The following is a 15,804-nucleotide window of genomic DNA, read 5'->3' as shown; positions in this document are numbered from 1 at the left end:
TTGTTAAATCAATTCAACCAGATTTTCCCAAACTTGTGTCTCCAGCTGTTTTTGGACCACAACTCCCATCATGCCTAGCTAACAGGACCAGTGGTCAGGGATGATGGGAATTGTAGTCCAAAAGCAGCTGGAGACCCAAGTTTGAGAAAGCCTGAATTAAAATGAATAGTTTCGACTGGATTTTGAATGTATGTGCAATTAATTGCTACCGTTTTGAATTCCATTGCATTGCCAGCTTCCTTTGTGGGTCATGCAAAGAGCTATTCTGAATAATGCTTTTTATAGGGAAGGGGGGCACTGGGGTGACTTGATGGAAGCAAGAGGGTGGTGCCCCCCCAAAAGTTTGGGAACCACTGATTTATCTGCTTATGATCCACGTAACAGTCACCTCCAGGCTTGACTACTGTAATTCGCTCTACGCGGGGCTGCCCTTGAAGCTGTCCCAGAAACTCCAGCGGGTGCAGAATGCTGCAGCGAGGCTCCTCACGGGGTCTTTGCCATGGGAGCATATTCACCCAGTGCTTTACAAGCTGCACTGGCTCCCGGTGGAGTACAGGGTCAGATTTAAGGTGCTGCTTTTGACCTTTAAAGCCCTTCACGGCCTAGGACCCTCGTACCTATGGGACCGCCTCGCCTGGTATGCCCCACGGAGGACCTTAAGGTCCATATATAGCAACACCCTAGAGGTCCCAGGCCCTAAGGAAGTCAGCCTCAACCAGAGCAGGGCCTTTTCAACACTGGCCCCGGCCTGGTGGAACGCTCTGCCTCATGAGACCAGGGCCCTGCGGGATCTGATTTCTTTCCGCAGGGCCTGTAAGACAGAGATGTTCCGCCTGGCCTTTGGCTTAGAATCAGTTTGATTCCCTCCCCCTCTTTCTTTTTCCTTTCTCCTCCTGTGAAGAGGCTGCATCCTAATGTTTTAATGTTGGAATTTAAACTTTTTAAATTGTATTTTAATCAACTTGTTTTTATTATTGGTTGTTAGCTGCCCTGAGCCCGGTATTGGCTGGGGAGGGTGGAGTATAAATAAAAATATATTATTGTTATTATGGTCTACAGCCTGGGTTCTACTCCTTTTGTGGGTTCGGTTGGCTGCCGTCATCTTGCCTCTTGACCTTGCTGTTTTCTCTTTGCAGGGTTCTTCATGTACATTGAAGCCTCCAGTCCCAGGAAGGAAGGAGACCGGGCCAGACTGACCAGTCCTCTTTTTAGCATCCCCCCCAAAAACCCCTACGGAGCCACCAACACGGCATACTGCTTCAGCTTCTATTACAACATGTACGGACAACACATAGGTGAGCTGAGTCTGCCGCTCGTGTTAATTTCACTGCTGTCCCGAGGTTGTATTGTTGTTTAGTCGTTTAGTCGTGTCTGACTCTTCGTGACCCTCCCGCAGTTTGGTCAAACCCATGCTGGTATTTTCTATAACACTGTCCAACCATCTTTCCCAGCATCAGGGTCTTTTCCAGGGAGTCTTCTCTTCTCAGGAGGTGGCCAAAGTATTGGAGCCTCAGCTTCAGGATCTGTCCTTCCAGTGAGCACTCAGGGCTGATTTCCTTCAGAATGGAGAGGTTGGATCTTCTTGCAGTCCATGGGACTCTCAAGAGTCTCCTCCAGCACCATAACCCAAAAGAATCAATTCTTTGGCGATCAGCCTTCTTGATGGTCCATCTCTCACTTCCATACATCACCTCTGGGAAAACCATAGCTTTAACTATACGGACCTTTGTTGGCAAGGTGATGTCTCTGCTTTTTAAGATGCTGTCTAGGTTTGTCATTGCTTTTCTCCCAAGGAGCAGGCGTCTTTTAATTTCGTGACTGCTGTCACCATCTGCAGTGATCATGGAGCCCAAGAAAGTAAAATCTCTCACTGCCTCCATTTCTTCCCCTTCTATTTGCCAGGAGGTGATGGGACCAGTGGCCATGATCTTCAGTTTTTTTGATGTTGAGCTTCAGACGATATTTTGCGCTTTCCCCTTTCACCCTCAATAAAAGGTTCTTTAATTCCTCCTCACTTTCTGCCATCAAAATTGTGTCATTTGCATAACTGAGGTTGTTGATATTTCTTCCGGCAATCTTAATTCCAGTTTGGGATTCATCCAGTCCAGCCTTTTGCATGATGAATTCTGCATATAAGTTAAATAACACATAGGTGAGCTGATTCCGCCACTCGTGTTAATTTCACTGCTGTCACGAGATACGTTTGCCCAGATCTTCCGATTGATGTTGAATGTTCTCTGGGCAGGGAAGATTCCTCTCCTCCTCCCCTCTTCTCCCCTACCTTTGACCTTTATTCTGTCCTTCATCTCCAGCGCCTGGTCTTTGGGGATGAGCTGAGACTGCTTAGCAAATATTGCTACTGGCCTTGCCCTTTTCAACATCTCTTGCTTGACCTCCAGAGAGAATTCAGACGTGGAGAAGTTGGTGGAAGAGAGCTCTGGCTTAGCCAAATGCCCCAGGGAGGTCCATTGTCTCTCACCACGGCCAGACTTTATTCTTAATGTTCCCAGACATCCCATTACATCTCAGCCGTTAGATCATAGGATCACAGAAGCGTAGAGTTGAAAGGAAGTTGTGCAGATTTATTTTATGTTATTTTATTTATATAAAAAAAATCTGTACTGCTGTATCATTAAATAGATGTGTATATACCAAAGATGTTTACAACAAAAGTACAATAGAAACCATATAAAGAGTTAAAATCTGGCATCAGTCAACTACTGAGTGAAGGTTGTATCCATAACTACCTGGCAAAATAGAAAGGTTTTCAGCAGGCATTTAAAAGCTGGCACAGAAGGCACAGTGGCAGGGAGTTCCACAGGACTGGACTAGTTTCTTATTGCTACCAAGTGAGCCTCTCCAGCTCAGGGAATGACCAACGAAACTCGTGCAGATGATCTCAGAGATCGAGTTGGGATTGAAGGGTTCAGTCGATCCCTGAGAGACCCCGGACATAAATTGTTCCGGGCTTTGGGAATTAATCCAAGGACTTCGAACCCAGGTCTGTACTGGATGTGCAACTGGTGCAGCTGTTTTAACCACGGTGTGCTGTGTTCATCAGCAACCCATCAACATTCTGCACCAGCTGGAGTCTCCAAACCAGACCCAGCCTCTGGCCCTGCTGGGCACAAGTAGCAGGTAGCCTTCAGAAGGTCACCCAGATACGAATATGGCCCTTGGGCCTGAAAAGCACTCCCTGCACCTCTTTCTGGGACATGAAGCCACAGGTCTGGCTGTGGATTCCTTCCGACAGTGCCCACATTGCAAGTCTTGGCCGACTGACTCCCTCCGTCTTTCATCGCTGCCTGGGATTATTCGTCATCGAAAATCTTCCAGCCGGAATCTGTTCCAAGGGATTTTGGAGACTGTTAAATTAGGGTAATGGATCTGGAAGAGGGCAGGGAGCTTGCTGAGATGAATCGACATCTGCCGTACAAAAGGTTCCCCCCTGAGTCTGGGGAAAAGGTCTGGGAGACTGAGCATCTCGAGCGGCATTTGTCCAAGCACCCCAGCGTCTTAAAACCTTCTTAAGCTCTTTGCGGAGATCAAACGGGGCTGCCTGGCAACATCCATATGCATGAAAGCTCTGCTCCTTATTAGAGCGGGAATGAAAGGCCTCGCCGGGCAGACACGAGTTTGGGGGATAAGCTCCTTTCAAACTTCTCTGGGGTTACTCTTCCGCAAAGTCACCAAGTCAGTTGGAACAAGCTTCTGAGGCCTTCACCAAGTGCCCTCAGAGGTTTGAGGTCTGAATAAGGCAGGTGCTGTTGTTGTTGTTTAGTCGTTTAGTTGTGTCCGCCTCTTCGTGACCCCCTGGACCAGAGCACGCCAGGCACTCCTGTCTTCCACTGCCTCCCGCAGTTTGGTCAAACTCATGCTGGTAGCTTCGAGAACACTGTCCCACCATCTCATCCTCTGTCGTCCCCTTCTCCTTGTGCCCTCCATCTTTCCCAACATCAGGATCTTTTCTAAGGAGTCTTCTCTTCTCATGAGGTGGCCAAAGTCTTGGAGCCTCAGCTTCAGGATCCGTCCTTCCAGTGAGCACTCAGGGCTGATTTCCTTAAGAATGGAGAGCTTGGATCTTCTTGCAGTCCATGGGACTCTCCAGAGTCTCCGCCAGCACCAGAATTCAAAAGCATCCATTCTTCAGCGATCAGCCTTCTTTATGGTCCAGCTCTCACTTTCATACATCACTACTGGGAAAACCATAGCTTGAACTATAGGGACATTTGTCGGCAAGGTGATGTCTTCTTTTTAAGATGCTGTCTAGGTTTGTCACTGCTTTTCTCCCAAGAAGCAGGCGTCTTCTTACATGTCTTCAAATCGCTGCTGATGCATTTGCGAAGCTAAGCAGGGTGTGGTGTGGTTTCAGATTGGATGAGGAGAACTGTGTGTTGAGATTCCTGCACTGCATAGGGTTGGACTAGATGCCTCTGGGGGTCCCATCTGTGATTCTGCAAGTCTGTGATTCAAGAGCTGTGGCTCAGCGGCCCATTTCAGGTTTCTCTTGCAGCATCCCATCACCCAACATCTCACAACCTCCTAACCTTTGCCTTCTGCTGTGTGTGTTTGCTTCCCCCCCAAAGGAACTTTGAATGTCTACCTGCGGTTAAAGAACCAGGCTTCCATAGAAAACCCCTTCTGGTCATCGAGCGGCAACAAAGGGCAGCATTGGTCTCAGGCCCGAGTGAATATACACCCAAACACTTCGTTTCAGGTAAAATGGTTGTCTTAGAGGAGGAGGAAAGGAGGGACAATGAGCCGTAGTCTCACATTCATCCCACGTTTTCTTGGCTTCCTGCTTTATAAAAACCGACCTGTCATGCACAAAGCACAAGCAATGTGTCTAAGGTTTGCACAATTCCACTCAATCCCAACAAAAATCATACGAAACGCAATAAAAACGATCACAATTATACTGCAAAGAAAAACATAGCAGCAGTTCATAGCAGCAAGGAGGTTCCTCTAACATATTTTTTAAAAAAATCTGTTATGCATGAATGTGCACTCATGGGAGCAAGCACACTGCCAGCAAAAAGCTCATAAATCACTTTCGGTGTTTTGAAGTTTTTTGGGGTTTGGGGGGCAGGATCCAAAATAGGGAGGAACAAAAGAGAAAAATCTCCAGGCAGGAATTGTCACCCATAACTAGACTGAGCTTTGGAAGTCTCATATTGCAAGTGCTAGAACATGGGTCAGCAATCTTACCGCGCCTCGGGCCAGTGTCTCCAGCGCTGATCACACGGCGGGCTGGAGGGCGGGGGAGCGCATGCCCATACGCGTGCGCACACACTATTTCCGGTGCACTTCCGGGTCGGAGGAGCACTGGAAATCGCTTGTGTGCATGTGCACGGGCCTCCTCTGACCTGGATGTGACCGGAAATAATGTTTGTGCATGTGTACAACGCTTGCACATGCGCACAAGCGATTTCCGGTGCTCCTCTGACCCGGAAGTGGGCAGCCGTGCAATGCAGCGCCGGTAAGAGCGGGCAGCGGGTGGTGGGGGTCTCTGCGGGCCTGATAAACGAGTCCCTCGGGCCTTATCCGGCCCACAGGCCTCAGTTTGGGGACCCCTGTGCTAGAGACACAGGCATCCCACTGAGATTCTGCAAGTGTCCAGTTCTTTCCTCCAATTTAACAAACCGAAGCTCCAATCTGATTATCGCCAAAAGCAGCCCGTGAGATTATTGACTTGAATGTAATCTGCCCTGAGAACCTTGGACGAAAGGTCCTCTAGAATCATAGGACTGAGGAGTTGGAAGGGACCTGCGGGTCATCTAATCCAGCAACTCCCCCTGCAATGCAGGAATCACATATCATAGAACTCTAGATTTGGAAGGGTCCCCAGGGGTCATCTAGTCCAACCCCCTGGAATGCAGGAATCTCGGCTCAAGCAACCCTGACAGATGGCCATCCTATTAGTAAATCCCCATAGCCATCTGTTACAAGCCTAGCCCCTTGCCAGGGAGCTCTGAATACCAATTGCTGGGAATAAGGCATGGAGGAGTGATCTCGCACTCAGGTCCTTCTGGCAGGCTTCCCATGGACCCCTGCTTGGTCCCTGTGAGAGCAGGCTGCAGACTAGATGGGCTCCCTTTGGCCCAAGCCTTCTTCAGGACCCTCCTTATATTCTCCTGAGTTAGTTGCTTCACCATTGGAGGGGCTTCCTTCTGAGTAATGGGGTTGCACTGTCTGTGTCTAACTAGCCACCCAAGTTAGGAGGACATTCCTGGGTGCTGAAGCTCAAATGTGGAATGACACGTCTTTGGGACAGTCATGGGCACAGGAGACTCAGGCTCCTGGTCTTAGATGTAACGTCCAAAGATGGATGAAATTCGGAGTCTTCTGAACTGGCAGATGGTGATTGAGGTCCAACATTCACAGTCGTCCAGTAGTTCCATTATTATAATGTGTTACTCATCTCTTCGTTTGGGTTGCTGATCAAAGCATTTTTGAAATTTTTTTTGCATATGATGACATTGCTGATTAAGCATCAATATTGGACTTTATATTGCCAGGCAAAGCATTCTCTCCCCTCTTGCATCTGAAAAGGTCTGAAGCATCTGCATATGATTGGCAGATGCTTCCTGAAATGGGTCAGGTGGCTGAATAGATCCGTTCTGGTTTCTTGCTCTTGGGTGATGAACAAAATTGATCCTTTTGTGTTAATGCACCTGCCAGAGCTACGAGGCTGGATTTCACACGTTGCAGAGGAAATGAAGATTTGGCTGCTTTTGAGGGGCATCCCATGAAATTCAAGTTGTCCCTGTGGCGCACTCACAGCCATGTTGCCTTTTCATAGATACCTCAAACTCAGTGGGGCTTGCATCTCAGTAGCCATGGTTAGAACTGAATTGCAACTAGGGATATAGAGTAATACAGCACTGATTTCTATTCTGAGACATATTTCCTGCGTGCCGCTCTGTTTCCACTCTGCTGCGATTCGGCTTCTGACAAACCTGCTCTTTTCCACCTTGCTCTCTCGCCTGTCGCCTTATTTCCCATGATTAATTACGCCATCAGTTGTGCAACTATGAGGCTGGTCCACCCCATTCATTTCAATGCAAAGGAAACACAATGCAAATTGCAGAGGGGAGAGGCAATAATCAATTGTGTGTCATTTGCAGAATGAAAACCACAATGAATACTGATAGGGGGACATTCAGACCAAGAGGGAAACTGCTTACAAGTATAGAGAGGGCAGGGAGATAGTGAATGTGAGTCCCATGGGGTTCTAGTCTATGCAGTGTACCCCAAGAACTTTGCCATTCCCAAGATAACCCCCACACACTGAAAACCCCCCAACCCCGGATGCATCTGTGATGTAAATAGCTTTTGCACAACTCATTGCTAACTCCAATGCCCTGTCCTTCTTACTTTCCCCATGAACAGGACTAGCGAGAGTCTGTTTCAGTGGAATCATTCAACTTGTCCATTCGCTCCTGGAGTTTCCTGTCTCCCTGGTTCCCCTGCCCCTCCTTTTCTTATTTTACAGCATAAAACAAATTTAGGGCCGTGAAAACGCTGAACAAATAAAGCCGAATAAATGTCAGCACAGCTGGAACTTTAAATTACTTTCTTTCTTTTTTTGCAGCTCCTGGGCCAACCAAACTTTATTTTGCATTTCAGAGCCTAAATGGGAAGGGATGTAAACCTCCCAGTTAATTTTAAGTAGAGTGAATCAGAGTGAATCTCTGTCTGCAGTAAATGCTGTTGCTCCAGCACAGAAATTAAAGCTTTTTATAGGTTAATTCGCACACTGAAGTGCATCCAAGATTTATTTTATGCTTTCCAGGCCCACATATCATCGGCGAAGCATTTCTCATCTGAAGAGGGGATTATGAATGCTTTGCAGCAATCCCTGATTCTAAATGACCAGCTAAGGCAGGGATAAATTATAGCAAGAGCATTTCCTAGTATAAACTAGAATTTAACATTGCTGGAGTGCTGTTTTGTATAGATGAAAAGAGTGCCAGTCCTTGCCCAAAGGACCTTCTGAGATCTCACTGCCATCTCGCAGTCTGACAGTCTGATATAGCCCTTTTCTGAACCACCATAAGATATGCATTAACCACAAAGAATATAGAATCGTAGAGTTGGAATGAACCCCTGAGGGACATCTAGTACAACCACCACACTGCAGGAATCACAGCTAAAGAATCTCTGACAGATAGCCACCCAACCTCTGCTTAAAAACCTCCAAGGAAAGAGAGTCTACCACTTTGCCAGGTGCTCCATCCTATGGCAAGCAGCTCTTGCCATCAGAAAGTTTTCCCTAATGTTTAGTGTGAGTCTCCTTTTCTAATCATTTGAATGCATCGATTCAGGTCCTCCCCTCTGGAGCATGAGAAAACAAGGTTTCTCCACCTTTAACGTAACAGCCCTTGAGATATTTGAAGATGGCTCTCATCGAACCCCACCTATCCACAGTTCAAGCTATTAGGCCGGATGACATGAGGGGTGCACATAGGGAGAAGGAAGATCACCCATCCAGGTGATGAAGGAATATGACACACAGAAGCAGGACTGTCAGCACCCATGCTGTGTCCCTGGAGCTGCAAAATTGATTCCTTGCCCTTATCTCAGACACTGATTCGGACCCAGAGGAGCAGAGACAGCAGTTGCCTCCTGGTTTCAGTTGTCTCTATACTAATGCACAGGGTATGGGAAACAAGCAAGACGAATCCAAGCTTTTAATTCAGGATGGCAAATATAACCTGGTAGGCATTACTGAAACCTGGTGGGATAAAACTCATGACTGAAATGTAAGAAACCGAGGGGTATAACCTGTTCAAAAGGAATAGACCAAACAGGAAGGGGGGAGGAGTAGCATTGCATGTAAAGGATGTGTACACTTATGAAGAAATCCATGACCTGGAGCATGGAAGGCAAATTGAGAGTATATGGGAGAAACCTGTAGGTGTGGGAAACAACTGTTTACTTACTGTGGGGGTCTGTTATTGAGCTCCAAGCCAGTCTGAAGACTTGGATGATGCCTTCTTTTCTTCTTCTTTTTTTAATTGATTTTTTAGTATACATCACAATTATCATTCTCCATCAGAGATGTACATAAAAAGAAAGAAAAAATACTTAAATGTTGAAAAAATAGTTAAATGTTGAAAATGAAATTAAATTACCATATTTTTCCATGTATAAGACTAGGTTTTTTTTCCTTTAAAATAATGTCAAAAATTAGGGGGCGTCTTATACACAGATATACCCCCCATTTTCTTAAATTTGAGTCCCTCCAAATAGGGGACATCTTATACATGGGGGTGTCTTATAAATGGAAAAATACAGTATTAAGTATTAAGGCTTCCCTCCACGTGGTCCTCTACAATTCTCTATTAACTGCATATTGAATAACGTCTAGTTTATATTTATCCAATATATGCATAAGTTATGTCACCTTGCAGGAGTCATTCAAGGCCTGCCAAAAATTTCAGATGTTTACCATGATTTTTTTAGGTGTTGTCTGTATTTGTCCCAGTCTGTGTTCAGTGTTTGGTCGTCATGATTCCTAACTTTCCCTGTTAGTCTTGCCATCTCAGTGTACTCAATTAGTTTTGCCTGCCATTCCATTTTTGTCGGTATATTGTCTCCTTTCCAACATTGGGCTACTAGTATTCTCACGGCTGTGGTTGCATACATAAATAACGTCCTCAAATCTTTCGGTATATCTACGTCTATAATACCTAGGAGAAAGGCTTCAGGATTTTTGGCGAAGGTTAACTAAAATAATTTAGTTCGTGGTCGATCATGTCCCAAAATTCCTTTATCTTTTTGCATTTCCACCACACATGGTACATAGTAAAGAAATGTAAAGAAACAGAAGGAACTGTGGATGATGCCTTCTTAAAACAGATTATCGAACATTCAGAAAGGAGAGATATGGTAGCCATAGGAGATTCAACTGGCCCTGTATCTGTTGGAAGCAACTCTGTTTGCACAACCCCCTATTTCTGTTGCTCCTCCTGCACTGATCATCTTTTTCAGGTGCATCTCATGTGATCTCATTGCAGGTTGTTTTTGAAGGGATCCGTGGCAAGGGTATCGAAGGCGACATCGCCATCGACGACATCTCGATTGTGGAAGGCGAATGCACAAAAGAGGACTATGTGAACAATCGTAAGTGCCTGTTTGATCCACCCTCATCCTCGCAGCAGCATCCCAGCCACAATCTGCTCCCAGGCCCCAGTGTAAATGTAATACTCTAAGTTCTTCTCTTACTCTCTTTCTTTTATTCAACTTATACACCACCCTATACAGTGGTACTTCGGGTTACATACGCTGCAGGTTACATACGCTTCAGTTTACAGACTCCGTTAACCCAGAAATATTACCTCAGGTTAAGAACAGAAATCGTGTGGTGGCAGAGGGAGGCCCCATTAGCTAAAGTGGTGCTTCAGGTTAAGAACAGTTTCAGGTTAAGTATGGACCTCCGGAACCAATTAAGTACTTAACCTCAGGTACCACTGTACCTGGAGGTCTCAGGGCGGTTCACAACAGGACAACAACATATAAAATCAAACCAAAAGCAATAACCCAATAAACACCCTTCCAAAAAAAGTGCCACATTCTAAAAGGGTGTTGGATGTCAATAAGATCAGCCAAAGGCCTGGTTAAAAAGCAATGTTCTTGCCTGCCGCCTAAAGCTGTATAATGAAGGCGCCAGGTGAACTTCCCTGGAGAGAGCGTTCCACAGACGGGGAGCCACTGCAGAGAAGGCCCCGTTCTCGCGTTGCCACCCTCTGAACCTCTTGAGGAGGAGGCAAACGAAGGAGGGCCTCGGGAGATGATCTCAGGGTCCGGGTGGGTTCATATGGGAAGAGGCGATCCTTGAGGTATTGGGGTCCTGAGCCATTTAAGGCTTTAGAGGTCAAAACCAGCACTTTGAATTGGGCCCAGAAACTAATCAGTAGCCAGTTTAAGTTCGAACCCTTAAGCATAACCACAGGAGCCTCTTTCTAGACTGCATCCATGGAAATGAACAGGAGGATCTGGAAAGTATTGTAAAACAACAAGAGCGACGATCCTGAAAATAAACGTGGCAAAAAATTGACGTTTTGCCCCCCCCAAAAGCAAAATATATGAGCTATAATAAATGGGTAGAAACTGCAATTAATAAATGCTTTTATCTGGGATGGGAAGAAAAAACGGGCTTAGAGGGAGGCGCAATAAATAAGCCATGATCAACAGGAGGGCTTGTTGCGTATTCTAAATATAAGCTACTACTAAGGAACAGGTAAATTCAGTGGCATAGCGGGGGAGGCATGGGGGCCGCGCACAATCGGGGGGTGGGGCACAAACTAGGCAACTCCCGCAGAGGCACCCCTTGTGCCCTGCTGGCATTGGGGGCTGGAGAGCACGGAGGGTGAAGATCCCCCTCTGTGTGTCCTGCCCCCACCTGGCACGCCCAGCCGCTTCCCCCCCCCCCCTTCCCAGGGTGAATCAAGACCCAAGGGCAGAGAGAGGCTGTGCCACCCACTCTCTGGACTGGGGTGTGTGAGGGCGCCCCTGTGCCGGTGCTGTAGCCGACTCCCTCCATGTCGCGCCCCCTTTGGGGACATGCCCCTTGCACCCGATCCAGCCCCTATTTAGAAGTGCTCTGCCACTGAGTCAATTGCAATGGGTTACAGGGTTGGGCAAACTTTTTCCGCAGAGGGCCGGTCCACTGTCCCGCAGACCTTGTGGGGGGGCAGACTATATTTTGGAGAAAAAATCACCCCCACGACTCTCCCCTCCCTTCTCCACAGCACCGGACGAGCCCCGGTGGCTGTTTACCTGGGCCTTGCGAGTGGCAGGGGCTGGCGGTGGTGGCAGCAGCAGAGGGATGATGAGCTTTGCAAAAGGGCTGGCTCTGGAGAGGCGCTGCTCAAAATGGCGCTCAGCCTGCTCAGCTCAGTCCCCTTCCTCCTCTAGGCAGGGCAAGGAGAAGCCAGGAGGAGGGAGGGAGGAGGCAGCACTGCGATGAATGTGAGGGAGAGAAATGGTGCAGCCCAAACGAACAGAATCCCCACGCTGATCCACATGGCGATTCCCAGACCGTCCGTGGGCTGGATCCAGAAGGCAATTGGGCCAGATCCGGCCCCTGGGCCTTAGTTTGCCAACCCATGGGTTACGCCTTAGTTTGCAGAAGATCCATGCTTGTTTGTTTGTTTCCTGCCCTTCACCCTAAGGTCTCTGAGCAGGTTAAAGCGCTATAATTCAGCAGAGCATCAGAACATTAAAACTCTACGGCAGATTGCTCCCATTTCTCCGGTTCGCTCTCCCATGCACATCTCCTCGTATTATGGCATGAAATGTGTAAGAGGCTTAATGTCTCCTGACTGCTTCCTTTGGAACTGAAGACTTGCAAACGGGGAAGCAGCCCCTTAATCACAATTTAAGTGGCTAACCGCTCTGTCCCTTTAGCCGAGGACGCTGCTCGCTTGTCATTAACCCCACGCGACATTCAGGCCAACACTGAATTGAAGCGGTGGGTTGCTCATGAGGGTGAACTAGCCAGAAAGGAGGAGAAAAATACAGTTCTGCCTAATGGCATTACGGAACAAGATGCACAACTGGAAAATAGAATTGCTGGAAGGGACTGCGAGGGTCATGTAGTCCAAGCCCCTCAGGGCTGTCTTTAGCATACGTGGTGCCGGGGCGCAAAAAACTGCCCAGCACCCCCAATTTATGGGGGCAGAGATGTTGAACTTTTCAGGGGTCACGCAACTCTCTCCCAGGCAAGAGGAGAGCAACCCCCCCCCAGAGGCTTGGGAGGGAAGCTGCGCACCTCGTGTGAGCAGCATGTGTGCGTTGGGGGGCCTCTCTACAGCCCGCCTATCCCAGGCACTCAGAAGGGCAGAGATGGCCAGATGCCTCAGTGCCCACAGCAGAAACGCCTGCGGCACTCCAACGGGCTCTGCTCCACTCGGCAGCGGCTGTTGGCTGGCCTGGCTCTTCAATCCCCGGACTCCAAATCTTGGCCCTGGACTCTTGACCTGGTGTCCCTGAGAGTCCAGCGCCTGGGTGCCCCGCACCCCTAGCACCTATGGGTAAGTCGGCCCTGAGCCCCTGTTAGCAACTGAAGCTCCAGTTCATACCATTGAAAGGGGAGGAGGATAATGAATTTATTGAGCAAATTCTGCACTGAAAGACTATACTTCTAGCAGTGATGGAAGGACAGTTTCATAGGAAAATGTGCTTTCTAGGAGGAATGCGTCTGAAATCAGATTTTTGGGAGGGCAAAAAACTGTCGGACTGGAAACAGGAAAGGGAGAACTCTGTCCGTCCACTGAATCCTCAGAGGCCTGCCTAACTCCAACGTTTGCTAACTCTCTTTCCCCTTCTCTCTTCAGATATACCTTCGGGCACAGTCAGGACTCTGCCACATATACGGATTTTCCCCGTTTTCCTTCTCATGTCTGTCTTAAGTCATCAGAGGTGACCTTATTCCGGCAGAGGCTACAGCAGACGAGGTGGGCATGAGGAAACGAGAACATTTTAAAATAGAAACAAAAACTACCAAAGATTCCTCCACTGACTGACTCAAAAACGATTTTTTAAAAAATAAAAAAGAAGAAGACGATGAAGAAGAAGAATCAAACATTTAAAAAAATATAAATATATATAAAAAAGGGAGCCTTGGGAGTTTATAAAAGACAAAAGAGATGGAGCAACAAAGGGGCTGCGGACGCCACAGTTTTCCACGTGGAAGTGAAGGAGAGAGACCTTCAGGTGCTTTTGTGGTTAATTAGAGACGAACAAACGAAACCAGAGAGAGAAAGAGAGACACACACATACACACACACATGTACACAGCATTCATTGGAAGAACTCTGTCAAAGAGCTATAGAATTCCTTGTTCAAAGCACAAAGTCATGGCTTGTTTTGTTTCAAATGAATAGCTCGCTTGTTGCCATGGAGGTCCTAATGACTTGCCAACGGAGAGATTTCATGAAAGAGAGAGCGTGGAAGAAGGGGGAACGGAGGAGAGAGCCCACTCCCTACACCTCACTGCGAAACAGGGTAGAAGATGAGCCTGCACTTCTGTTCTTCCCCCTTCCACACAAGGTTTTTCCCCCCGCATCGAGTCCCACGCCGCCCTTTCAGACCCCCTTTCCTCGCCGCTGCCCTCGGGAAGGAGGACCCAGTGGTACCCGAGCTCTTCTTGAAGACATTCTCGTTTCAGTTCCCCATGGCAAGGCTAGATCCACGGTATGCGGCCTCCTCGCTTTGCATGCATCGACGTAACTCCGGGAACGTTCGGACGTTCGGTGGTGACACGGGTCTGTCCAAAGTTGGCTTGCGGCCACCCGGACACCATGCCCGGACGCCATCTTCCCCTGCCCCCAGGCCCTGGCACCCTCCGAGACCCCTTTCCTCCTCCTCCTCGCTCTGCCCCCTTCCCCTCCCAAGCCCGGCCGGAGTCATCCGTTTGAACCAAGTGACGAAACCAAACTACCATCTTTTTTTCTAAAATGCCATGGAAACCAAGTGCCTTCAACAATAACAAGCCTGAGAAGAAGAAAAACGAAACGCGGGGTGGGTGGGGAAACGGAATCACGGAGGGGAGAAGCTTGCAGGTTCGGGGGACGTTTGCAAAAACAAAAAAAACCACTTCTCTTTTTTTCCCCTAAAGAGCAAAAAAATAATAACCGATCAATCAAAAGTCCATCGTAAACGCTGAAGAGGAATGGTAAAGAGCAAAAGCAGCGAGCTGCTTCTGGAGATGGATTGACTTGGAAGCCCCTTGCGGGCAGAGACCTTCCCGACAGCCATGTCCTTTTTACGTAGCGCCTGTGAGAAATGGGTGCCCGTTTGATCCTGGGGGAAACGGGGGCAGCCTTTGCTTTTCAGAGTACCATGTGAGGTTGGCTGGAGGAGTTGTAAAAGAAGGTGGTTCACAAACACACACACACAGACACAAACACAGAGTTTTTCTTACTCTAACCTTTGCGCAAAACCAGATTGGTCCTTACTTTTAGCGAGCTGAGGAAGCAGGGGGGGGGGTCAGCGGGGCGAGGGGAAGCAAACAGACTCTTTGCGTCAAAATGCAGGCCAGCCGACCTGGTTTCATGTCAAAAACACGGAGAAGAGAAGTCCTCTGCCCTTTCATCAGACTCTTGTGCAAAATTGTGAAATATTATTTTATTATTTTAGCAAAATTTTAAGGGAAAAAAATACAGAAAAAAAACCAACGACAGCAATCACTTTTACAAAAAAATAATAATAAAAGAAAAAAATAAAACCTGTACAAATTATTTCCAGTTACCTGGCTCCATCCCATACCTATAATCAGCCAATTTTTCCAATACACTGTAAATTTCCCCTTCTATACAAGTCGGTAATGGGAAAAAAAATTGAAGACCTTTTTTCCTTAAATTATCTCAGCTTTTGACTTCATTAAAAAGAAAAAGAGTTTTGCCTAAGCAAGAGTTATTATAATTATTACGAATATTCTCCATTCTTTCAGAACCCGGGGGATGGAAAGGGGAGGGGGGAATCGTGTATGCAAATAATTCGGATATTAAAAGGAAGAAAATAAAAGTTCAATATTTGAAAACAGTAATATTTCAAAAAAAAAAGCACAAAGAGACACAGGTAAACAATGAGGAGGCTTGATTTTATATTTTAAAAAACAATCTGTAGAAAAAAAACGTTTGTGCCGATGATTCAGTCATTCAACTGAAAGAGATAATTTTACAACAATGTTCAATAAAGCTTATTTCCAGGTAAGGTATTGGTAAGTGGTGATTATGTTTGTTGAACACTCCAGCCACCCAGAGGCCCCCAGCTTCAGGAATAATAATAATAATA

At 47.2% G+C, this 15,804-nt stretch overlaps 1 protein-coding gene across 2 annotated transcripts in view; it reads left to right on the top strand.

The window, feature by feature from the left end:
- The window catches only part of MDGA2 (MAM domain containing glycosylphosphatidylinositol anchor 2), a 413,027-nt gene extending 397,611 nt beyond the window's left edge, over window positions 1-15,416 (top strand). For both annotated transcript variants that reach the window (XM_082229872.1, XM_082229871.1), the window contains exons 14-17: window positions 1,137-1,295; window positions 4,587-4,717; window positions 10,023-10,128; window positions 13,344-15,416. In XM_082229872.1, coding sequence (XP_082085998.1) covers window positions 1,137-1,295; window positions 4,587-4,717; window positions 10,023-10,128; window positions 13,344-13,432 — 485 coding nt within the window. In that variant the 3' untranslated portion in view covers window positions 13,433-15,416. The remainder of the gene's footprint in view (window positions 1-1,136; window positions 1,296-4,586; window positions 4,718-10,022; window positions 10,129-13,343) is intronic.
- Window positions 15,417-15,804: the final 388 nt, after the last annotated feature.

This window comes from Podarcis vaucheri (assembly GCF_965113315.1).
Source record: "Podarcis vaucheri genome assembly, chromosome: 1".
Taxonomy (NCBI): Eukaryota; Metazoa; Chordata; class Lepidosauria; order Squamata; family Lacertidae; genus Podarcis; species Podarcis vaucheri.
The sequence above is the reverse complement of the archived record's forward strand: the minus strand, read 5'-3'. Positions and strand labels throughout refer to the sequence as shown.